This window comes from Trichomycterus rosablanca, chromosome 23, assembly GCF_030014385.1.
Source record: "Trichomycterus rosablanca isolate fTriRos1 chromosome 23, fTriRos1.hap1, whole genome shotgun sequence".
NCBI classification, from domain to species: Eukaryota; Metazoa; Chordata; class Actinopteri; order Siluriformes; family Trichomycteridae; genus Trichomycterus; species Trichomycterus rosablanca.
In genome coordinates, this window is record NC_086010.1 from 3,998,052 (window position 1) to 4,024,277 (window position 26,226).

The 26,226-nt window shown below is 39.2% G+C and overlaps 2 protein-coding genes across 2 annotated transcripts in view; both read right to left on the bottom strand.

Moving 5' to 3' along the window:
• Window positions 1-1,658: 1,658 nt before the first annotated feature.
• LOC134300755 (neurexophilin-1) lies at window positions 1,659-5,534 on the bottom strand. Its single transcript, XM_062985177.1, has 2 exons — window positions 5,484-5,534; window positions 1,659-2,384 (listed from the first exon to the last, which is right to left on the bottom strand). The coding sequence occupies exons 1-2, from the start codon at window positions 5,532-5,534 to the stop codon at window positions 1,659-1,661; spliced, it is 777 nt and encodes a 258-aa protein (XP_062841247.1).
• Window positions 5,535-9,306: 3,772 nt separating this feature from the next.
• The window catches only part of thsd7ab (thrombospondin, type I, domain containing 7Ab), a 109,613-nt gene continuing 92,693 nt past the window's right edge, over window positions 9,307-26,226 (bottom strand). The window contains exons 14-28 of the mRNA XM_062985178.1: window positions 24,621-24,799; window positions 22,770-22,775; window positions 22,503-22,636; window positions 21,801-21,954; window positions 19,798-19,939; window positions 17,600-17,715; window positions 17,108-17,225; window positions 15,535-15,680; window positions 13,514-13,688; window positions 11,948-12,121; window positions 11,778-11,858; window positions 11,562-11,641; window positions 10,987-11,200; window positions 10,071-10,158; window positions 9,307-9,513 (exon numbers count right to left, since the gene is read on the bottom strand). Coding sequence (XP_062841248.1) covers window positions 9,426-9,513; window positions 10,071-10,158; window positions 10,987-11,200; window positions 11,562-11,641; window positions 11,778-11,858; window positions 11,948-12,121; window positions 13,514-13,688; window positions 15,535-15,680; window positions 17,108-17,225; window positions 17,600-17,715; window positions 19,798-19,939; window positions 21,801-21,954; window positions 22,503-22,636; window positions 22,770-22,775; window positions 24,621-24,799 — 1,895 coding nt within the window. The 3' untranslated portion in view covers window positions 9,307-9,425. The remainder of the gene's footprint in view (window positions 9,514-10,070; window positions 10,159-10,986; window positions 11,201-11,561; window positions 11,642-11,777; window positions 11,859-11,947; window positions 12,122-13,513; window positions 13,689-15,534; window positions 15,681-17,107; window positions 17,226-17,599; window positions 17,716-19,797; window positions 19,940-21,800; window positions 21,955-22,502; window positions 22,637-22,769; window positions 22,776-24,620; window positions 24,800-26,226) is intronic.

Genomic DNA, 26,226 nt, shown 5'->3' on the forward strand with positions numbered 1-26,226 from the left:
TAAGAATTATGGGTTCCAAACATTGAGTCACAGAGATTAAAAATTATTATTGTAACACTGACTACAGCCCAGAAAAACCCATTTAGATACAACTGATTGTAATAGATGGAAAAGGAAAATGTATTTTTCAATCTAAGGCCATACAAATCCAATCACAAATACACTTCATAACAGAAAGTATGTGGACATCTACATATCCCATCCATACAGTATGTGCTTGTTGAACATCTAACATTGCAAAAGTATGTACGTTGACGTTATGTCATTATCACATTATTATTTTCTGTGTCACTGTACCCCCGGATCATCATTTTATGTCAAACATCTCTTGGCATGCAAACAACAACACCCCCCCCCCCCCCCCCCCCCCATTCTTACAGATCGATATATGGTGAAGTGTAATTTATATTCCAGAAAACATGTTTCCATAGCTCCAGAGTCCCATGGTGGTGTGTCTTGCACTGCTCCGGCCTCCTTTTTGCAGAAATGCATTAGTTCAACTAGCAGCAAAAGAGCCACAGAGCTTAATAATATGACCACCATGCTTGACAGTAGGTACAGTGTTACTGGGTTTTAATACCTCACCTTTTTTCCTCCAAACATACTCCTGGTCTCTCTCCTCAGTAAGATTTTCTTTCTTTGTCTGTGTAATCAGTACTGAACTTCATAGGAGATTTAAGCACAATGCCGATTTTCCACAAAAGCTTGCTTGACCGTGGACAGTGAAACCTGCCTTGTTTTTTATGGACATATGTTGTAGAAATGATGCTGGAACCTGAAGTTCATTAGAAATGCCTCCAACCATCATTCCTAACCTGCATATACATAGTTTTTTAGCCGTATTTATACTGACACAGAAAAATCACCAGTGTAGACAACTTTAATCACTAGTGAAACAATATATGGCCTTGCCACAAAGCAAGGTGCTTTCTCCTTCTCCATATGAACAATCTAAATTGATGTATGAAGGTATTTAAATAACAAGACTGATATGATATATGTGTCCCTTACAAGTAATTGCAAACTTTAAACTTCAACTACTATGAATTATTCGACATCTACAGGTTATACAAAACCTACACTTTATGGCAAAAGTATGTGGACACCTGCATGAGTTCAGTAGACCTATGTGTATCTGGTGCAAACAAGTAAAATACATTATTACTAACTTTGTTGCACCTTTAAAGGAAGGGCCTGCAGGACTGTGTCCCTGTGCACAATGCAAAATCCATAAAGATATAGATTCATGAGCTTAGAGTACACAAATCCTTGTGCTAACCCTAATAAACATCTTTTGGATTAATGGCATGGTGATGAGCCAGGTCCAACATCATTATCATCAGGGCCTGACCAAACAAAACCACAAATTCCAACTGACAGACTTTAAAAATGCACAAATTTGGAAAGATTTCTTAGTAGACTGGAGCCTGTTAAAGCTGGAAATGGCACCAACTCATTATTAATGTCGATGCTCAACAAGCTCACAGCCAGGTGTTCATATACTATTGGTCATAAAGTGTAGGTCACACTCACTTAATCAACTACAACAGGACTCAAGTAGATACTCCATGCTCATACTGAAGCCTGGAGGACTTTACTTCGGCAAATCTAACCACACTAATCCCAATTATGTGTCCTGCATCATGTACAGCTTTCCATCACCCAGAAGGAAAGTAAGGAGCATCACTGTGGTAGTTGTAGTCCGGACAGACTTTCTGCAGCAGTTTGTAGTCCACGCTGATGAAGGACACGTACACGCAGATGACCTTGAACGGTTTAGAGCACAGCCAGGAGACGTGACTGTGGGTCTGCTGATACTCGCAGCTCCTTGAAAGGTCAAACCTGCAGCGAGAGCTCCTCCTGCTCTGCTCCACCTTTTCCGACTCCACCCTGCAGTTAAACAGCTTCGACTCCACTGACTCTTTAACCACCTTCTGCGTTAATCCAAACTCCACCATCTTAGAAGATGGTGCCAGTGCCACGGAGACGTTCCCAAAGCCGGTGGTATTGCATAGAAAGTGGATGCTAAAGGTTCCGTTTCCATGGTCAACTATCTTTCCTTTGATGAGAAGGTCCAAGGAAGCAGACTTGATGCTACAGTGAAAATCTCCCCAGCCAAACATTTTTCTGAGCTTCCATGTTTTAAAAGACGGACGTCTTTTAGACTGCTGACCCGATGGCTGAAGGCCGATGTAGTCAAGGAGCCAGTCATCAAGATCCTGCTCACTTCTGAGCTCCTCCAACTCTAGAGAAGATCCAACAGCACTGTTTTCCATTTTCACAGGCTGGATGTCTGAGCCTAAGCCTGGCCTCTTCGCTTTAAAGTCCTGCCACTTTTGCTGAAGGTCAGTGATCTCTGGACTGTGTTCTTCAAGCTGTATTGTCTGTCAGAGAAAATGAAATGTGTCTGAGTACAACTCCTGGGTAGATTCACCACTGTTCTTTTTATTTAGTAGTAAAAACAGCTACTACACCAATTAGATAGACAGACAGACAGCTAGATAGACAGACAGATAGACAGATTAGATAGACAGACAGACAGACAGATTGACAGATTAGACAGACAGACAGATAGATAGACACTGTGTATCCTGAGGGAAATTATTGAAATTAAACTGAATTAAACTATATTATTATATTAATATATTATTAGAGTTTTATGATGCATTACTAAATTAAAATATCCTATAAAACAATTAGAAACACAGTTATAAAGCTTTATAAATGCAGGCTCCAGAGTTATCATAAATACCTGAGGTAAATAAAGTGCACTTTAATAACTTGCTCTGCTGGAATGAGATGAACCATTGACTCTCGGGTAAAATGGGACACTCTGACAGTATCTGTCTTATAAAAAATGAGGTGATTTATAAGTTAGCTTTCAAATCAATAGCCCAAATATTACAGTTTGTCACTCATCTGAGAATCACTACAGCTACGATGGCATGAAAAGTCAGTACAAGGTTAGCTGCGAGATGCACCAAGGACAAAGTAATGAGCTATCACTCGTGTTACATCACTGCCATGATCTCTCCCACCAGGATCCTGTGATTGTGATGTGTTGAGATTGTCGCAGGCTGAAATGCTTCAGGTTTATTTTCATCTTCATTTTTTACCCTTTAAACAGGGCATTAAAAAATACAAAAACAGACCTGACTGTGGCTCCTGAAAGATCACAACAGAAAAGCATTCTGAGATGCTAACTGAGGGCAAACTGAGGCTTACAAAACAGATTTCACTTTTGATTAAAACGTTATGGAAATGAGTTTATCCTGGTTTTTATTTATTTATTTATTAGGATTTTAACGTCATGTTTTACACACTTTGGTTACATTCATGACAAAACATATACAGTAGTTACTCGTTATACAAGATTTATCAGTTTAAGTTTAAAGTCAAACACAGTCATGGACAATTTAGTATCTCCAGTTTACCTCACTTGCACGTCTTTGGACTGTGGGAGGAAACCGGAGCTCCCGGAGGAAACCCACACAGACATGGGGAGAACATGCAAACTTCACACAGAAAGGACCCGGACTGCCCCACCTGGGATCGAACCCAGGACCTTCTTGCTGTAAGGCGACAGTGCTCATCCTGGTTTTTAACTGTTAAAGCACTAAAAATTTCAAAACTACGCCTAGATGTAAGTAAAGTAAATAATTAGTTAAGTAAATAATTGGCTGATTATCTGTAACAAACTAGCATCAGCTCCAAGCTGAGTTTAACCCTTTTAATTTTTATGCATTGCATAACACACACATTCATTTATTCTATAATAATAAGCAGCGAAGTACCTAAATACCCTCACAGAAATGGGAAGGACAAGACCAACTCCACATAGACAGAAAACTGTCCCCACTAAAGCTCTGAAGCACTAACACTACCAACATCTATAGCTTTATCTATATGTCTAGACACCAAATGGAAGAAAGAAAACAATTTCCGGCCCCCTGTGGAGCTCAATTTACACACAATTACAAAATGTACATTCCTGTACCGTTTCCTTTAATGGATAGCAATAATAAACTTGTCATACGTTACACTGTACAATCGTCCACTCTTCTTTTAAAGTGCTATGACATATAATTAACTGTTCCATAAAAATGTCAATCATTTAAACATACACGATCAGGTTTGTGTGTTTAGGGCCTGGGAAACTCTTTTAGTAAATTATGTGTTCATAATTTATTATGATTTTAACATCTGCTCAGTAGGGGGTCCCTTTCTGTTAATGAGTGGTGTTGCGCAGGGTTACAAAGTGATTGTATTACTACAGTTAGTGGTTGTATACCCACAAACAGTTTGTCAGCTAGATGTAGCTGACAAACTGGCTGCTAAATGCACTTTTAAGACAGGTGTTCCTAATAAAGTGCTTAATGATTGTAAAATAATGAAAACAAAAGAGTTTATTTGTTTTTTTTCTTACTGTATATAAACATTAGATTACAATCATCAGGCTTAATGATCAAATCTTCCAAAATGCCAAGATTTTACAGAGCAAATACTGCATGTTACAGTTTGCAAAAATAGTAACAGTGATATTATTGGTTGTTGCTTATTATTTATGTAGAATCTAACCAACTTACCCTTGGTACATAAGAATATTTCACTGAAGGTTATAGAATAATAGAAGATCTGTAGCTCCAGGCTGGTATACCGCTCACACGTACACATTTACACTTAAAAATGCAATAATCCTTAGGAGGATCGAGTGCCATGTCTTCTCTCATTCCTATTAGTAAGAAATCGATTGGCGACTGAGCTAAGAGCTGCATCTCTATACACATCGCCTCGAGAGCTGAAGATGGCCCAAAAGGGTCACATTCAACCAAGCTTCATCTAAAGATCCGACTTACTCTGTGATATAGTGTAAAAAAATAAACAACTTAAATGTAACTCCATCTATATGTTTACTGACATGAAAACTCAGTGGTGAAGTGGTGATTTTTTACATAACACTGTGGTTTGAGCATTTTAGTATTCATGTGAGTAAAAGGTGTCATTAAAAATCAAGTGCATTATCAAAACAAACAAACAAATAAATAAATAAATAAAGTTTGCTTAAGTTTGAAAATTGAAGTCAAATGGTGACACTTGTAAGAGATGCAGTTTATGGCTTTCTTTGGATTTCTTATAATGAGTTCTTCAACTTTTTAGAATAATTGAAATAGTAACAGTTTATCAGTAAAAATAAAACCTGCTGGGTCTAAATTAGACACACTGAGTTCTGTAATGCCATTTAACATTTTGGCACAACTTTTACATTTCTTGTTATTAATTATAAAAATAATAATGGAATAATTTTTTTTATGTATAATAAGGTTAACCTTGCAGTTGTTAATAATCATGTATGATAAAAAATTACAGATAATACAGATGGTTTGTGCAAATGAACAAATAAATAAAAAATCTCATTAAACGAATTAACTAATTAAAACAATTATTTTGAATTTAAAAAGCTAAACAAAAAGTAAAAGTCCTACCTGGAGTATAGCAGAAATGATGAGGTACATCAGAGCGCAGATGGAGAACATCATGGACCTCCAACTTTTACTGAGTGAAACAGCAGAGAAGTGAACAAACCAAGAGTTCATTCATTCATTCCTTCACCGTCAGACTAGAGATGAGTAGAGCTCGTTTCTTTCTGCTTCAGATTTGAGCTCTGTGTAGAGACAGTGCATCTCTCCAGATGTGTATGTGTGAACAATCACAGCTGCAATACAGCCCACTGAGTAAAGAGACGCTTCATCGGGGGTTGCCAAATAGGTCTATTTAACACATAGCTGCTTTTGAACACATCGCATAAAAGTTTGTTGGCTTTATGTTAGAAAATATAATTTGGATTTAAATTATTTACATAAAGTTTGCATCCCCTTATTTTACCCATGTAAAAAATTAAATCCTAGTAAGACTGGGAATGCATATTTATCCTTAACTATTCTCAAATCACACCATACATGGATGCTCAAAGAAAACTCAGTTCTGTATAACCATCATATTTATTCTGCTTATAATGTTAATCTGACCCTGATCGACCTGAAACCCTGAAATGCTTTAGATGTTTTTCTGGCATTTTGTAAGCTGTTGCTAAGTCATTAAAAAAATCATCTACACTCCTGGGTAGATGTATCATTCTTGTAGGGTTTTTTATTTACAGATAATTTATTAGGATTTTAACGTCATGTTTTATACTCTTTGGTTACATTAATGACAGGACAGATAGTTACTGGTCACACAAGATTCATCAGTTGACAAGTTCAATGTCAAACACAGTCATGAACAATTTTGAATCTCTAGTTTACCTCACTTGCACAGCTTTGGACTGTGGGAGGAAACCGGAGCTCCTGGAGGAAACCCACGCAGACACTGGGAGAACATGCAAACTCCACACAGAAAGGAGACTCATATTGTGATTTGGCTTTGAACTTGCTTTGTCATCCTGTCCATACATTTCTGATACATGATATATTTCAACAACTGTCCAAACGTGTGATATGCTAATGAAGGTACTTGCATCTGTTTAGATTTTGTAAGTAAAGAAATGGTCATTTTGAAAGTATCAGTACATGAAAACAGTTGAGGTAATTGAGGCCAAAAGAGGTCTGAATAAGGGCTCATCCTTGACTGGTGTTTTAGAGTTTTGGTTTTGTACAGTATAGGGTGTATATTATTATTGTATAAAGGAATTAAGTAAGATTTTATTACATTCGAGTCCTGATAAAATACAAAGCACTAATAAATTTTATATCGTCTCCCAAAGTTATTTACTGACCACTAGATAGCGCTGTAGACCATCATAGGACACAGAAATGTACACATGATTACTGGCATGTGCTTAAAGCTTATTCTTGTGTTTTCTGGGTTTTTGATCTCTTTTTTGAGTGTTGTTAAATAATTACATGTATTTTTCACTTATTCATTTTTAATTACTACTGCAACCCTAATTTGATCAAGGTGGGTCGGACGCCACCTGGCAACACTGGGCTTAAGGCCTAGGACAGGGTGCCAGTCCATCACAGGGCATCACACACTCACTGATTTACTTTCTCATTCACACCTAGAGGTAATTAAGATCAGCCAATTCACAGTCTGTGTGATTAGAAGATAAAGTGTCTGGATGAAAATCCACGAGGGAAAATGCCAAACCTGTCCACAGGACACAGTCTGCTGCCTCACCCTGTCATATACTGAAAGTTACTAATTCTACTCTGAATGACAGTGCATGATACAATCTTGTTCATTTCACTGAACCAAAACACTGTAATCTCCATCAAACCGGTTTCTTTATTATCTGTAATCCATCAGATTCATATCCAGACTGTACAAAAGCACTAAACCTTTAAGAATTTCTTACTTACAACATGAAATTCAACAGTCAACAGAGATATGATACCACGTTTTACTTCATTTATACCAAACGTTTTGCCATAGAAAATAAATGTATACATTTTTAATATGCAAAATAATAAAAAGAGTCGAGTCGTTATTTACATATTAAATTAAAGAGAAAATAAACATTCACATCACCAGCCATAGTAGTCTTATATATCTGGGTGATGAGCAGCTTCAGTAATAGGATTAGTCTTTTACAAACAAAATAAACCAGAAGATCATTAAAAACGTATTAATAAGTTAATATATGTTGTATTTCCTAGTTTGTACCATAGCTGTGACATTGTGAAATGAATAGTATTTTATATAATTAGTTACATTTGTATATAATGTCTCAGCTTTTCAGATTAATGCTGCAATTTCTGATATAATCTATATCTATATATTATATTTTATAAATAATTATATTTCCTTCAAACATTCTGTATTTAAATAATTTCTGCTTTTAACACAATACAACTTTGAAAGTCGAAAGGTTTTGTAACCAGACATGTCTTGTGTATGATGACCCATTATTAATCTGAAATGTACTGACTTTCAACTGAAGCCTTTTAAGATCAAGTTTTCCTGATCAGACCTCTTGGGTCTTGGTTTATGAGCTTTAAAATCACACAGAACCACACCCTTCAGAACTGTGATAAAGGAATGTGTGAAACAAAAACTGACAAATTATTTTGGAGGTGAAATGTGCAGAAATAGAAGTAAACTGTACTGTTAAAGTACCTGTAAGCATGGTGCACCAGTGTGGAAAATAAATAAAATTATATATCTTATCATGTAATATTGTAGTATATGAGGAGTTTTCTTCTTTGCAAAACAGAGCCACTAAAACATCTTAAACAGCCAGTAGGACTGATTTTAGTTTTGGTAATTAGTAAGGTGGTCGTCCTGTAGTTGTCTTTTGAAGACAGCAAGAGACTTCAGTGTACCAGCAGGGGGCAGTACAGGGAAGTACAGGGAACAGCCTTGGTGCTCGTTTTCCTGAGTGGTGGATCAAGATAAGCTTGACTTGTTGCTGAAAGTAAGTGTAAGAATTACAGAATGGGGTTTGATAAGTGCTTTATCTTGGGTTGGGGGTGATCCATGTTTGGCTTTGTAGACAAGCAGGCAGCCAATGAAAGTGAGCGCAGCAGTGGGGTAATGTGGCAGCATTAATTGGACCTGCCTAAGAACACACTTTGTTAACACCAACTTATGCAGGTAAGTAAAACAGGTTATCCTATACATGTGTATTGCTTCTGCTCTGTTATAAATAGGCAGTTATGCATAAATAAATATTAATAATCATTTATTGTTTTCATAAACAGTAAGGCAGAAACTGCTGGGTAAGCACAAAACATCACAGTCACGACTGTTTTATATCCTCACAAGTGCATCAGAACAAATGGTCAAAACCCTTCAATTAGTAAAAAACACATAACTATAACGTAATGAGAAATAAAAGACAAATCGTACAACCTTTACAACGCACAAGTGACTAAAAAAAAGCAATTTGACTGTCTGACTTTGTCCCAAACCCATCGTGATAAGGGTAAACTTCACATCTTTTACTTCTGTTATTTCTCGTTTCTTCTGATGACAACAGCCCCTGACGTAAATGCATATCATGCTGCACTAATATAGTGCAATAGAGCATGAAGACAGAAGAGAGGAGGCAGTACATCACTGAGTTCCTCATCTTCAACTCCCACAGAAACAGCAATCCTCCACAATTCACAAAAAACAGTTAAATCAGTAAAAGTTCTACAATGCAAGGATGTCTTTCTCTCAGGAATCATTTCACTAACTGCTTTCTATTGAGTTTTGGCTTCGTATATGGACTCTTCTGCCTCCACAAATGCAGAATGACCTCAAAGGAAAGAGATAACACGCTCAGATTAGCCAGCTGTGTGATTAAATAAAGGCAACCTCCCGATGTGTGTAGGAGTTCTAAAGGCTCCGCTGTAAAAAAGTCCGATGGAAGTAGTGTTCAGCTCACTAGGGTCTCTTTTAATTTCACTTGAATGGAAGTTCAGAGTAGGCTGTTAGAAATGCTACATGTCAGCATCTCCGTCGTACGCCAGAGTTAGTGGCTTCAGTCTGTTGTTGTTTTGTCGTCGCTGTGGTTTCTTTGGCTTTTTGCTAAAGACAGAATAAGGAGCATTAGGACACAGTACAGTGAATACACAATTAAGACATGATGAGATGATGAATGGATGGATAACTGGCTGAATGACGAACAATAGATGGATGGATGGATAAATATACATAAATGGACCAATTGATGGATAGGTTAATGAGTGGATAGATAGATTATTTCTAGATGAATGGATAAATGGATAGATAGATGAAAACTATGGGTGGGTTGAGGGATAATAAATAGAGGGATATGAGGTTTGGCGAGTTAGTGGATGGTTGGATGAATAGATTGATGTATGCATGGAAATAGACTGATGCTTTAATGGATAAATGACTGGATGCACAGATAGTTTAATGCATGGATAGATAGATGGATGTATACACAGTTGGATGCATAAATGTATAACTCATAAATGGCTTCTGATATTGCATCACCTACGCCCAACTATACATGGCACAGTAAAATGAGAACTAACAGGAGAGTGTGGTTGAATGATCAGAGATCATGAATGATCAGTGAAATTAATGAAAGTGATTTAGAGAAATTTATATGTACTAACCACGCTAGATAGATCATGGACACTATAAATACTAGGAGTACAAACAAACCAGCCGCCACACCATACACCCACGTCTTCAGTTTACCATCTGTAAAGCAACAAAAGAGGTGTTAAGGCTTGTAGTATAGTGATACATTTTGCTTACACCCAATTTCACACCAATTTTCTGCTACTGATCACTTAGTTCCTAACAGATTGTTAAAATATACTAACATAATTACATTTTGCAACAGCAGTTATCTACTTCTGTAACCTACTTACAGTCCTCTAGTAGCACAATGACACACTATTAGCTATGTAAAACTAAGTGGTTGGGGTTGCCAGATTTCGTATGAGGAAAAACGGGCATGGTTAGACGTACCATTATGTAGCTGGTTTTGCAGCTACAAAGTTGTGCATCAAAAGATCTGTGGCATGTCCAAGTCTTTATTTTGACTGTTTGGTCACATCACTGGCAACCCTTTACCTTTTGGGTATGGGTTATATGTTGTTAAATTTGTCAATTTTATTCTGATTTGAGTATCAAAATGTGTACTTTCTGTAAATTTTTAATAATTGGTCATAAAGAACTCTGTTTCCAATACAAACTTCCTTTTATAGATCATTTTATGCACATAAACTACCAAACTAAGGCATCAATCATATGAAATTATATTAATCATATAAAACAGAATTCCTGAAATTTGGATTTCTTCTCAGACAACCTTTTAAACTGAATAAATGACAAAAAATACAATGTGTAATGAGAGGTAGACTATAAAAAATTTGTACTTTTTACTTTAAATACTGATAAAATATAGACAGTTATTATTTACTACATTACAACTCTAGCCAGATATAAGTTTAACGATACAGATATGGCAAAAATACAATTAATACACTTAAGTACATTTTTAAGGTTTCTGAAACATAATACCTGGTCCGAAGGGCTTCAGGTACCAGGTGCGCCCCGGTGGGCCTGGATCGTCTGTGGTGAAGGTGGTGGGGTCTACAGCTCGGCTCGTCTTCACATCGTTAGTCTTGGTGCCTGCTGTAGGGATCTCCAGTACTAGAATCGGAGCACAATGCTGCAGTAAACCTTCAGGGTTCAGTACCTCCGAGTAGCCCTCCTCACACACACACTCGCCTTCCTGCAGGGGGCAGCAGAGACACTACACAGTAATACAGTCAACTCCCTGCATGGGGCAGCAGATTTTCTAACAGTAATTACATATAACGTCCTGGAGGGGGCAGCAGAGATTCAGTCAGAGTAATACCTATAGATTCCTGCAGGGAACAGCAGAGATCCACTAAATCAGTAATACAGAATGACAGGAGAGATTCACCATACACACTATACACACACACGATACTTTATACCCTAAGGGCAGTGAATGCTGTTTACCAGGACTGGTTGCCACTGGTGGTAATTGCTGCCCACAGCCCCAAAAACACAAGGCTTAGAGAGACATAATCCTCTGATAAATGTTGATTAATTGTCTTGTATCTTACCTGGCAAAATGAACGTGGCTTGTTACAAGGTGGCGCACATAACAGTTCCACCCCAGGTGGGCTCGTTGGTGGGCAGCCTCCTGTAAGTCAAAGATCAGCCTTAAAAAACTGAAGTCCTAAAAATGAAACTACTGCACTCTGAAATGAACAGGTGTTACATATACTAGCTATATACGTAGATAGACATTGATTTCCCAGTGAGAGGACTGGATGTACCTGTGACGTTCATTCCATCTGAGCGCTCACACCAGACCAGACGAGAACCGCTCGTCCACTTGTACTCAAAACACTCACCGTCTGCACATCGGCACACAAAAACAAACCGATATGATATAAGTTGCCTTTTTTCAGTCATTTATGAGTGTACATAAAATGATTTTACTGACCAGTGCAGGGACGAGACTGCCACTCCTGATCAGGGCACTGGGCAACATTCTCAGGCTCCTGGACGACAAAGGAACGGGAACGAACTTGCACGGCACTGGAGTCCAGACGCTGACCGTTAAAACATACACTCTGACACATGGTCCAGTCCGACCACTCCATCAGATAACAATCACCTGGAAATGAACAGTTTTTTACTACAATACCCACTGCAAGACCTTTACATAAAACTCTCACTTGCAGATGTACACGGTTTTACATAGAGCCTGTTTTACTATGTTTTACTATGTTTACTTGTCTTATAAATAATTGTATCCCTAGACATTTTAGGAAGCTTCTTCCTCCCTTCACCATGATTGCTAAGTGTTGTGTGATACCTTATTAACTAATTGCAACCAATAAGAGCAGCAGTTCACACAAGAGAATTGTTTTTATTTGCAGTATTATTATGCATTTTACTAAATACATTTCAATGTATTTTTTAAATGTGTATATATATATATATATATATATATATATATATATATATATATATATATATATATATATATATATATTGTAGCGTCGCCACTGGAACCCGGCACAGGCTTTACCCAGAAAGCCTTGCGGCAGTGGTGTCTAAGCTCACCGTAGCCGTGTATCCTGGTGTTGGGAGTAGGGTGGCTGCGGTGAGGGTTGGGTAAGTAGCTTATATGTTTGTCTGTTGTATGAATGTATGTGTGTATGAATGGGTGTCTGTCCCTAAACCACTGAATGAACTGCCAAAGGCAGCTCACTTGCGGCCCTGACGCTATCCTTCCTGCTCGCCGGCGCCACGTTGGTGTCAGAAGTGGGATTGTGGCATTTGGGTGGCTCTGGTGGTTTGGTGGGCCAATATGCCCGGTCTGTCTGAGTGCGCTAGCCCAGGTGGCTGTAGGGGCAGGGTGCCCGGTCCAGCAGTGGGTGGAAGAGCGGCTCGACAGTATAATGGGGTGCGGTCTGGCCGAGGAGCCACCCAGTGGACGCTGGTGAGTGGGTCACCGGGACGGTTGACCATTAGGGAGGGGGCAGTGTAGCGTCGCCACTGGGGGCTGGCACGGGCTTTACCCAGAAAGCCTTGCGGCAGTGGTGTCTAAGCTCACCGTAGCCGTGTATCCTGGTGTTGGGAGTAGGGTGGCTGCGGTGAGGGTTGGGTAAGTAGCTTATATGTTTGGCTGTTGTATGAATGTATGTGTGTATGATGGGTGTCTGTCCTTAAACCACTGAATGAACTGCCAAAGGCAGCTCACTCGCGGCCCTGACGCTATCCTTCCTGCTCGCCGGCGCCACAATATATATATATATATTCATATGAAGTGCATTTTTACAGTCAATATAAAACTATGCATCAAGTTAGAAATAAGTATTTTAAAGATACAGAAGTTTGTTCATTTGAGTAAGGAAATCACAAGAAAGCGTATTTTGCACTTTGGATGTAAAATCTCCCTCCAAAATAATATACTAAATTAATCAAAAGCACAAAATATCTCCTTTAATCTTCTCATAGGTGTCAAAAGCCCAAATAATATTCATATACAGTATTGCATTACCTGGACAGGGTAAAGTGCACGCCTCTTCCAAAACAATCTTCTTGTCCACATCGATTGCCAACTCCAGAACTGAACACAGATCCTCCTCTACCAGGCTGACTTGAGTGTCTTGGGAGCCGTCTGAGACGAAGCAGGACAGGTTGCGAAAACGCCGGCCCTCGCCACACACAACCTCCTATAACACACACACACACACACACACACACACACACACACACACACACAACACACACACACACACGTTTTAATAATGATGTCAGTTCTAGATTGTGAATTAATTTTGTGGCATGGTAACACGTCCTCATTAGTGATTAGGATTGACTATATCTGGTGAAGTATCTTTGTTAATATGAAAATGGCTAGTTTGACTGCACCCTTTTTTATAACAGTACTTACAACAGTTTGAACAGTTGCCTTATTTGAAACACACACAAACACCTTGCATCTTGATTTGTTAATCAGCCAGTTGCTAAAAACGAAAATGTATACTCTTGTCTTTCTGCATTTTGAACTGGAAACATCTAAACTTTTTGTTTTCTCTTTTTGGTTCTTATACTTGGAGGCTTTAAAACAGGCCAAGAGATTCATCAGATCTGAGGTGCATCAGCAGAGGAGGTGCAACACGGCTGAACGCTTTACCGAAACTCAGCCATTCATCAAAGACAGAATATGAGAGGAGAAGAAAACAGCGATGAAGGAAACGTCCGTTTGAAATCAGAGAAATGAAAAGTGAGCAGAATGAAAGAAGCAGAAAGTGAAAACAGAAAGTAAGAAGAAATCTCGAGAAGGAATTGAGATGAGATATGAACAAAATGCAGGTAAGAGAGCAAATGTACAATGATCGACTGAAAGTGAAACGATGGAAAATGAATATATTTAAGCAATTGAACACGAGAGGGAGTGTGTTATCGCGAATAACATCATAGATCCGTAGCCGTAGATCATCACAGCCGTGATGCTATTCGCGATAACACACGACCTCGAGTGTTCTATTGCTTTTATACAACAGTTTTTACAAAATAAAGAAAGAAAATAAATCAAAGAAGCCCTGAATTTCATATTAAATATGCTTTAATATTGACAATATAACCGCCAAAAAGTAGTTCCACAACGAATATAGAGTTTAACACAGCAGACATCCCAAGTTGCAAAAACTCATTTTAGGGAGGTAAGAACAAGAAGAAGAAGAAGGCAAGAACCTCCGAAGGGAAAAAAAGAAATAAAAAACCTCTCACACACCAAAGGATATGGGTGATAACAGAACTCTTAGGAGCTGCTAACTGGGCTATTAAACTAACTGTTCGTGTTACAAACACATTAATGTTCCCTACATAGTGCGCTAGATTGTATATCAGATAACGGATTTAAAACGCGATCGGGAATAAAGTCTGTGTCGCCTGCGTGTGTCGTTTGTGTGCATGAAGCTTGTCGTTACTGGCAACGCGTCAGCTGAGTAATACAGTTGTGGTGTGAAAAGGCCGTGCTGTTATCACGAATATCAGCACGGTTAGAACGCTTCTCAACCAATCAGATTGTAAGGTCGGAACTAACTGTTGTATAAGAGAAGATAAATAACAATAAAGGTGGAAATATAAAAATTTATTGTGGTATAAAATCAGAAGAAGAAGCTGAGCCGAGAATGGAGATGCACTATATGGCCAAAAGTATCTGGACACCACACCTAATTATTAAGTTCAGATGTTTCAGCCATACCTATTACTAACTGGTGTATAAGAAATAAATCATAAAAAATAATGGTATACCTTCAACATCATTTCATGAGACTGCCCACCATAAAAAGGTCAATGAAGACATGGTTGCAGTCTGCACAGAGCTTTTACTTCAACCCCATTAAAAAACCTTTGGGATGAATCAGAACTTTAATTGCTAGTCTAGCTTTCTGGCCTCACAGCTGTCCTTTTCACTAAATGGGCAATAATTCTCACAGACACACTTCAGTATCCTATAAAGAAGAAGAGTCTAAGAAGAGTGGAGTTGAAACAAAGTAAAAAGCTGCATACCTCGACACGGCACTCGGACCAGGCACTGTAGCGCCACTGATAGCAGGGACGAACTGGACACGGCTTCCACTGCTCCATCTGTGAAGGACACGGTCTTCCATCACCCTGAGACAGCTGGATCACGGTCCGCCTGCGCACCATTTTCCCTGTGGCATAACACACATGAACAGATGCACACCAAAAATCAGACCCATGTGCATGTATGGTGGTGTATGAAAAGTAAATGTCAACTGACCAATTGCTTCTGTTATTGCAATGCATTTTGAAACACGGCTGACGCTGTCCACAGTGAAGCCAGCTTGATATTGCTCTGGGCTTAGAGGCCGTCATACTTCAGAAGCTTTAGTTTTTTGTCATCCCTGTGATCAGCAACACACTATACATCTAAGCCCACAGTGATGTAAAGCTCACTTGACTCAGGACAGTGTTTCTGAAGCTGTCAGTTCATTGCATTCATTGAGTTCTCACCAGGTATACTTAATAAAATGCCACAAAATTAAATGACACCTACTTCACAAAAATCATTAACATCCCAAGAGCTTGTTGGAGATTAAATTCCAGCATTAATATGGAGTTGCCCCCCGTGGATGTACAAGATTTTGGAGTGTGTATCATGACGTTTAACATTAATGCTCAGTGAGAGGGTCTGGCTCAAAATGTTTTAAAGGGCTGTCAGGGCACATTCATGCTGAAACAAAAAATGATCTTTCTAAAGCTGCCACAGCGCTGAAAGCATATAAGTTATTTTATATAATGATTTAAAAAACTTGTTAGCTATGGGTCTGGCCTGAATGGCACTCAGTAGTTTATAATGGTGTCTGCATAATCTTGGCAATGCAGTGTACAGAAACATGTCTGTTCAAATCCAGATCGTTGAACTAAAGTTGTGTCAAAAACATGACCTACGGAGTCACCGTAATAACATTGACAGCTTATTCATTCAATATTTTTTATTCATTTATTTTATGGAATAGTGTATCCTGGTCAGGGTTGTGGTAGGTCCAACACCACCCAAAAAAGCCCAGAAAGGATAATGCACTAATTTAATCACTTACTAACAAACAGAGGAATTAAACCACCTTCTGAATGTAATTGAGAAGCAGGAGCTTGAAAAAATAAAAGGAAAGCCATGCAGACACTGGGAGAACATGCAAAGTTTCCTACAGAAAGTTTGTTTGTTTATAAGGATTTTAATGTCATGTTTTACACTTTTGGTTGCATTCATGACAGGAAACGGTGGCCACTCATTACACAAGGTTCATCAATTCACAAGGTTATATCAAACACAGTCATGAACAATTTTGTATCTCCAATTCACCTCACTTGCACGTCTTTGGATTGTGGGAGGAAACCAGAGCACCCGGAATAAACCCACGCAGACACGGGGCAAACACCACAGAGAAAGGACCCGGACCGCCCCACCTGGGGATCGAACCCAGGACCTTCTTGCTGTGAGGCGACAGTGCTACCCACTTAGATACCGTGCCACCCTTCTTACAGAAAGTAAACTAAGCTGAGTTTCAAACCCATCATTCAGATCTGCTGTAAATAAAAATGTCATTTCTTGACGTACCATCCAGGCCACAGGTCTGAGAGCAATCTGTCCATGCTGACCACGCCGAGAGCAGGCAGTTCACTGGGCACTCCACCATACAGGAAGTATTCAGCTGCCATGTCCTGTCCAGACCCAACTACGTGCAAATACACAAACGACAAGTATTAACACTGAGCACATTTCAGTCCTAGTTCCTTTTCTGAAACGCAGTCTGAAGGGCTACAGGTCTCTAAATTACACATAAGCAACATGCCACACTGCCCACTGCTGACACTGTTAATGGGGTAAACAATAGCTCACCCTTTTTCACTGTGTGACCATGCCCACTTTGCAGGGCAAGTGTTTCATTCTGGCTGTCATGGTGTATAAGTTCATGATAGATTACATCACAAGGCTAAAGTGCTCAAGTTACCTTAAATACAATTGCTATTACACATACTTTATGACTTCAGCCCTAACAGTCAGTGTGTCAGTGTGTAATTAAAATAATAATAATTAATGTGAACAAACCTGCTGGCAGAACTTGAGGTCGACAGATTTGCTGTCACTCCTTACACAGTCTAGCATTCGGGTCTTTAGGCCTTTTCCACACACAGCGTTCGCACTTAACTGACACGTACTCCAGTCTGAACACACACACACACACACACACACACACACACACACACACACACACACACACAGTAATGATCATAAACTTCTTCAATACTGTGCTTCTTAATACTTAGCCCTATTAGTAAGGGGCCAATAGGGGCCAAAAAGGCTTAGCCTTGAATAATGTGGTGCCCTGGTAGCACAGCAGTCCAACTCACAAGCATCCATCTCTAGAGTCTAAGCACTTGAGTTCTCAGTCGTGCTACCAGCCTGGCCGGGCACTTAACAGACAATTGCTCATGCCTAAGACAGGGAACGTTGGATGGGGTTGCAGCTGTAAGAGCAACATCTGATTTCTGCTTTGAGCCGCTGGCATGTGTAACGGAGAAACACTTAGGGCATAAGCGTCACTCTCTGTATGGCTCTTTGTGAGAATAAATCGTTGGCTTGTGCGAAGAAGCGGCTAGTGATTTCACATGTGTTAAAGGGTGGGGGTGCTAGTGTGCAGCCCTCTTTAGCCAGCATGGAATGGTGCAAGCTGCTGAGGAATTGGAAATGACTGGAAAGTCTCAAATGCATAGAGAAAATGTTTAAAAATACACTGTGATCAAATGAAGAGCAAATCAACAATTTGTCTGGCTTAATTTAGGACATAAACCAAAACAAAAATGTGGTTTATAATTATAGTCTTTTATTACTTAAATTGGTGTGTAAACCGGCCAATCAGAATCAAGATGCACAGAACGAAATATCATTTGCATCTATCAAAAAAGCTGTAAAATGCCAACAACTAATAAACGCTATTCACTATCAACCCAACAGAGGTCAGCTGACCAGCTGTGCCTGTGATTGTGATTAAATCACCATAGGTCAAGGTGATTTTTTATGTTGTGCCTTCATGTCGTCTTTTAAAAGTGAGTAATTTTAGCCTGAACTATACACGGCTGCTCTAAACGCAATGCAATCATTCCACCGATCACTGCTCACGTCTCTGTGCAGAGAGTCATCAAAACGTACAGACAGAGAACAGTAAAAAGCTTTTCTGGCCATTATGTCAGACATAAGACTCATAAAACATGGCATGAAATGACCATCTGCTTCTGAGAAAGAAGATCAGTGTTGTTCGGAAGTGTTGTGCCCTGAAATGGCTTCTTTTTGGTACAGGAGGTGGGTGAAAGGACTCATCAAGACTGAGAGAAGGGCATGATAGGGTAACATACTGGACTAGAACCCAGATGGTTGCCGGTTCAAGCCCCACCACCGCCAAGTTGCCACTGTTGGGGCCCTGAGCAAGGCCCTTAGCTCTAAATTGCTCAAATTGTACTTATTCGCAATTGTAAGTCACTTTGAATGAAAGTGTCTGCTAAATGGTGCAAATGTAAATATAAATATAGGCAGGCAATAAGAAGCAAGGAGGAGTTTCAAAAGAAAAGCTATTTCATAACTTCATATGCAGAGCATTATGTTACAAAACAGAACAGAACAACATTATTTGGAACAGCATACAAATACATCTCTAATCAGGCATGTTGACGTCTACCTTGGAACAATTTGTATGTACATATGTATTATATGTACTTGCAATTATGCTTTTCCACCAGATAGTCCTCCAAAACCAGGTACTATAACTTTAATCAAACCAGATTTAGTAGTAAAAAGAGTCACCAATGGAATATCAGACTTTACTAAAATTTTTGTGGTGCCACCGGCCTGGTCGGGTGCTTTACAGGCATGAGTGGCCGTGCCTGTGGGAGGGAGGGCCAGATTGAGAGTCACCTTATGCTGTTTTTACAGAGAATGTAATAGAGATCTGTGTGTGACTCTCCATACGTGATACTGATCCCTGTGTGAGGCTGCCTCCTGTAGGTGAAAAGAAGCGATCGGCAACTGCACACAAGTCTGAGTGGGTGTGTGTTAGGTACGGCCCTCCTTTGCCAGGGTCGGGGATTTTGGCAGTGGAGGAGAGATATAACCGATTATGATAAGAAAAATGACCCTGTATTCTAAAAACATAAACCCACACATGAAACATGTTTTCACTTTATTATGATTAAATATGTAAAATAAAAAACAGCACAGATTTGAATCTTAAGTGCTTATGGTATTGTGGGTACCTGTGATGTTATAGCTGTAGTGAAAGCAGTTCTTGCTGAGTAGACATGACTCCGTTTCCATACTTTTTGGACACTCTCCTCCCTCCTCAGGCATGCGCAGCGTGGAGGCAGTCCTCTGCCGAAACCTTTGGCCATTACAGGGCTTTAGGAAACACAACATGCAAAGCTGATCGTTAATAAGCCAGAAGGCAAAACTACACAAACAGTACAGCAGATGCCCACTTGTTAATAACGCTGAAGTGCAGTGATGGCACATCATGGGTAAACATTTTTTTTTTTTTTCCCCTCTTTTCGAGATGGCGAGTGTTGTCAGAGTAAGTGCATCAAAATAGGGTGCTCAGATTTTTCAGCGGCGCAGCTTTAACCCCCGGTGGTTAGTGGTTACCACCCAAAATAATGAAATCCCTCATGTCATAACCCAGTTGATGGAAAAATAAGAAACTGTGCAAGAAATAGCATAACACAGCTAGAGAAAAACAAAAAACAGTGGGACGTCATAAAGATCCAGACGGTGTAAGCAAATTTCTATCCTACATGCCTTAACATCCAAACTCTGCTTACTAATCTCATGCAACACATTAACCCTAAAATTTGTTACATTTAATAGTCTGCTGTTTTATTTTTAGCATGTGAGGTCTATTAGTATGTCAGGGATGTCCACAGAAGACTGTAAATTGTCATAAGAAGGACTTCTAAACTCCGTGACAGAAAGACGTCTTCTGATCTCCTGATCTGATGAGACTAAATTGGAATTTTTGTGGTGTAAATCTGTAGCTGGCATAACACTCTGCAATAATTAGCTCAGTATTGCTTCTGACAAAAACACTCATCGATAAAGGTTTGCTTTGGTCATGAGAAAGAACCGTTGGCATTGGAAAGCACAATATGACACATTCACTCATGTGACATTACTTGTCTGAGTCTTTCACTTATATTTAGTGCCTCAAGGTCTTGTTCAACAGTTTGTTCTGTAATCGCTTAATGAATTCTCCACAAGTACTGTGTGTAGCAAAGTACAGAAGCCATAATGCTTTGTCAGGCTCCATAAAAGAAGTCAGATACAGTAGGGTGAGCTAGTTGGTTGTTCATGCTGGCACGATGGTTCTTAGGAGGTGAGTCTGGACTGTGCAGAAAACAGGCAAAAATCATGCCATTTTAAAACCTACCTACCTACCTACCTACCTACCTACCTACCTACCTACCTACCTACCTACCTACCTACCTACCTACCTACCTACCTACCTACCTACCTACCTACCTACCTACCTACCTACCTACCTACCTACCTACCTACCTACCTACCTACCTACCTACCTACCTACCTACCTACCTACCTACCTACCTACCTACCTACCTACCTACCTACCTACTACCTACCTACCTACCTACCTACCTACCTATTGTATCTGTCTACTGTATCTGTCTACTGTATCTGTCTATCTGGAACAAAAATCAAATAAAGCAATGGATGCTTACATTTATCTGTACATATGTTTTACATGCACTTGCATTTATGCTTTTCCACCAGATAGTCCTCTAAAACCAGATACTGTACCTTTAATCAAACCAGATTTAGTAGTAAAAAGCTTTTTTCTTGGAGATAGCTACAGAGTAAATCATGCCATTTTAAAATCTATCCATCCACTATTTAAAAAAATAGTTTTTTCCTTTCTACTGCTCCTGAATATGTAGGGGTTACCACAGTGGATCTTGACAAACTTGACACTGTTTTTATGTCAAATGCCCTTTCTGATGCAACCCTCGGACATCACGTCCATGCAGATGCCAGACTGGGTGATAGCACAGCTAAAATTCAACACCCGCTTATGGTATCCATTTAGTATGTAGAAATATATGCAGGTTGGTGTATCTGAACCCATCTACTACATGAAATTGCATCATTCCATTATAAACTGATCCAAACAACCACTATAAGCCACAAATACCGCCGTGCAGCAGTCTGCATGAGAACTCATTGATAAAGTCAGCGGAATCTCTCTTACCAGCTGGCAGGCCGTCCAGACACTCCATTCAGACAGCACACAGTCATCTGGGCATGACAGTCTGCTTTCCCGGGTACCCGCTGGCATCTCCTCCGGGTCACACAGGTAGTCTTCTACTACATCAGTGGGACCATCCACCGTGTTTAGCATACACCTGCAGGGTATATCGCCCATTTATTACCACATCAGGAGATATAGGTTTCTCTGTACCTGTTTACTTTTCTACTGCTGCTATTTATGTTGCGATTTTTATATTCAGAGTTTAGCACAGCAGGATTATTTTGTTTAGAAATTTAAATTACATCTCTAAGTTTAGAGCTGTACACAATGCAAGTCAGTAATAAGGTAGTATATAGAACTAAGCTATTTTTGGCTCAGTGAAGGATCTCTAATGAGTGCTGACTCTGTCCAGCCTCTGGAAAGTAAATGGCAACATTCCAACCACAGTCAGGCTGCCCAGCATGCCCTGTGCCCTAACCAGTCCTATTCCAAAATCTCATTTGTCAATTTACTGGATCCTGATCAGCATACCTATTGTTAAGTTTTTGTGCAGATGTTTAGTTAGGGGATACTGAACCACAGTCTCTCACACAGTCACAGTAACATTTTAGCAAGGCCAGTCCTCTGGCACTGCACATATGTAAGACACAGAAAGTGCAACCGGGAGTTAAACACAAGGTCAGTATAGAAGGGGAACCGTACCTGACCTTCCTGGTCTGCACCCCTTCACCACAGTTTTCCTTCAGGTCCACATTGCTGACTTTCATGGCACTCCATGGCTCGGCCACCCACACATACTGAGTACAATCACTCACGCATGGTACAACCTCGTACACCTACAGCAGAGAAACACTCCATCATCACGGTTTAGTCATGCTAGCTACAGCAGCACAATAATATATACAACACAGCTACTGTTCATAGAAGCGTCTTTCATATGATGAAATTATGACTGATTTGAGTGCTTACCTGTGCCTGTACTCCAGCAGCATGTTGATATAGTGAAAGAAGGAAACACAAGCAAATAGATCAGAAAGAGGACAAACCACATAAAGGTCATTCTTAAGATTAGAATGACTGTCTTACATATACTGTAGAGTGTATAATAATGCATAAAATAGATTGGTAATGTTAAATTAGTATAACAATATGGATATTCATTAGAAAAAGCACTGACAGACTCATTCTTTATGTATCAAATCTTGTGGATCCAAGAATGAATTCTCATCACCATCTGCGGCAGCGCCGACAACATTGCTGTTATGTCCACAGTATTTATTTATTTATTAGGATTTTAACATCATGTTTTACACACTTTGGTTACATTAATGACAGAAACGGTAGATACTCATTACACAAGATTCATCAGTTTACAAGTTTAATGTCAAACACCGTCATGGACCATCTAGTAGCTCCAGTTCACCTCACTTGCACGTCTTTGGACTGTGGGAGGAAACCGAAGCTCCTGGAAGAAACCCACGGGGAGAACATGCAAACTCCACACAGAAAGGACCCAGAACGCTGTACCTGGGAATCGAACCCAGGACCTTCTTGCTGTGAGGCGACAGTGCTACCCACCCATAAGGTGTGATGATCAAGATCCAGTAAATTGATAAAAGAACTTCTGGATTAGGACTGTCAGCAGTAGAGTGAGGGCCTTGTTCTTTTTTCATTTCCCCTTCTTTCTGAATTTATGTTGGTTATTTTGGTTATTGGTTATCTAAGAAATATGCTTAATAATTCAGATTTATTTAGGAAAACGTTTGCAGCCTAGCTTGCTTTCAGGCTGCTGACTTAGATGATAGATGAGAAGAAATATTTTCTTTTTATGGTGCCAGTTTTCCAATAAAAACAACAAAAAATTTTTTCTTTTTGGCACGACTTTACATGACAATGCATTTATTCTGAATACAGTTTGTTTTTCATCAGAATGAAACCAGTTACCTGCTGTAAATGTACACTGCGTACTTGTTCTGACACAAGCGCTTTTATTAGAAATAACTTTTATTAACTAATTTGACAAGTCTCTGTTTCTGTTTTTCTGGCTCTGTTGTTGACTACTTTCACTGCCGTATTAAAGGTTTTCAATTCGATGCCTGAAGCTGAGAGCGTTCATTAGACACGACCAGATGCATTTTGCATGATGAGCTACACTTAACTAAATAACTAAATGCTAATGACAGATTCACATTGTGGCTCATCGGCGTCGTACATTTAGCCCCGTGTTCTCATTAAAACAGCTGCTCTCTCCTTCAAACTCCTGTTCCAGGGAAACGTTTTCAACATGGAATGAAATTGAGCGACAAATGCTTTTGATAAGTTCATTATGTTCATAACTGAGCATTTTTGTCGGTCTTGTACATGTTTTTAACGTTTTACATCAAACTCAAGTTAATGAAGTGCAACACGTTATGAGATACAAGAAGCCAGACTTGTTTTTACTACTTAAAAAGATACAGAAATGAATAAGGAGGGAACGTGTGTGTGTTCGTCCAATTAAAGCCACAAAAATTAGGTGCTATTTTAATACCATATTCGGAGAGTGACCCTTAAGATAATTACAAAAACCAGCACGATAAAATACATATGAACTGTGTTGTAACAGCACTGCACAAACTAGACGTGAAATAATTTGACTTCTTTGAGCATTTACTGCTCAAAACCTGTAATCAAAGTCTGATTTTACACTGCATAAGATATCTAAAATGCATATTAGAACTACCCTGATCCAGCACTGATAATCCTCCCATTAACAGAAGGAGAAATGCTTTATATTCTAAATAACATAGGTGTAATTTCTGATGTAAATTTCAGCAGTACCTGGTTGACATGGTCGAGTTTGGGACAGGGTCTTCCGCCGTTATACGGCTTTTCTCGGAGCCATTTGGAGCGAACTTTGACCCCACTGCCACAGGACTTGCTACAGCGTGACCAGTTGGACCACTCACTCAGTTTGCAGTCTGATGGACATGGGATGATGCAGGCCTCCTCGATGTACCCTGATCAACAACACAGAGGTGAAAAGGATTAAATCTACTGCTTAATCACATCACTGTTTTCTCTATACAGGACCGAGTTGTCATGTGTACACTTTGCAGGATTAGGATAGATAAACTAACTCCATGAATAGAGGTTTGAATGGGGGTTTGGTCAGAATATATAATCTGGGAATACGTCAGTGGTGTCCACACTTTTCTTGCCGGGGGCCGGATTTAGGAAAAAAAAAAAACGGGCCACGGACTGTGCACAAAATAAAAATAAAAAAATAGGCTCGATTATGATAAATGGCACGTCCTTTTGCTTTAAATTAGATTATTACACTCCGTTGTTAAAGCAACTGTTACAAATTAAACATACTCACTTCCCTCTCAAATCAGTAGATGTGGAGCATTTATACCGGTTATATGTGATCACGACACCCAGTGTTCAAACTAGGATTTCATTTTTCTTGACCTGTGGGCCAGCTTTCATTTAATTTATAAAATAACCCTAACCCAGAAATATGTGCTTCTTTAAGGTAGTTTATTAGATACATCCATCAGTTCTGATTCAAAGTTACTGGCGAACATGTCTGGAATCACCTTTTCCGCTTGTATGACAGGAACTGGATCTTAATTCTGTGCTTATTATTTCATTTTGGTATCCTTCAATCCTTCTGGAGGATCCACAATCTAAACTTCTAGTTCTTTATGAAGTGCCATGTATTTTAAAAATTTTTTTAGGATTTACAGCCTCAAACCATCACAGATCCTTCATCATACCTAACAAAAGGGATTTTTTGTCATGTAATCATTCTTTTTTTTAACGCCAAAATGCATCTGACAATAAACCCATTCAGTTTCATCCAAATGTCCAGTAGCGTCTGGCAAACTACAAGCATTATCTTTTATGGATGGATGAAAAAAAAGGCTCTTTTAGCCAAGCTTGCATTCTTTGCAGGCATATAGATGTTTTGTTTGATGTGACCCTATAATTGCTACTAAATCTTTTTGCCTCTCTCGCCGGCCACCTCACTTCACTCCAGGCAGGATTTTAAAAAATAATAGAAGTAAGGGCTTAAGATATAAGCCTTCATTTCTGTAGTACATTGTAATTAAGTTGGTTTTATACTCATATAACTCCTAGATCTCTGTAGTCTGTAACTTATAGTGGATTAAATGCTAGGGCTGCTGAAAGTACCAGCTAGTAATTAAGCATGATATTGGAACACTTTTATGGGTGTCATATTGTTAATATTTTAAAATTACTTACCCAGCACAGGAAGCACCATTCTGACACACTTTCTGATGTCCTGATTTATTTTCTTATATCACTTAGGCAATAAATTAAGACACTAATGGAACATGACAGCTGACATTTGAAGCTTTTGTTTTTACAGTGTATGCTGCTATTGGCTATATTCCATCTTAAAAACAGCCTCACTATT

Coding starts and splice junctions, on each gene's coding strand:
- LOC134300755 (XM_062985177.1), bottom strand. CDS start 5,534: ATGTTCTCCATCTGCGCTCTGATGTACCTCATCATTTCTGCTATACTC. Junction 2,385..5,483: donor TCATTTCTGCTATACTCCAG/GTAGGACTTTTA, acceptor TTTCTCTGACAG/ACAATACAGCTTGAAGAACA.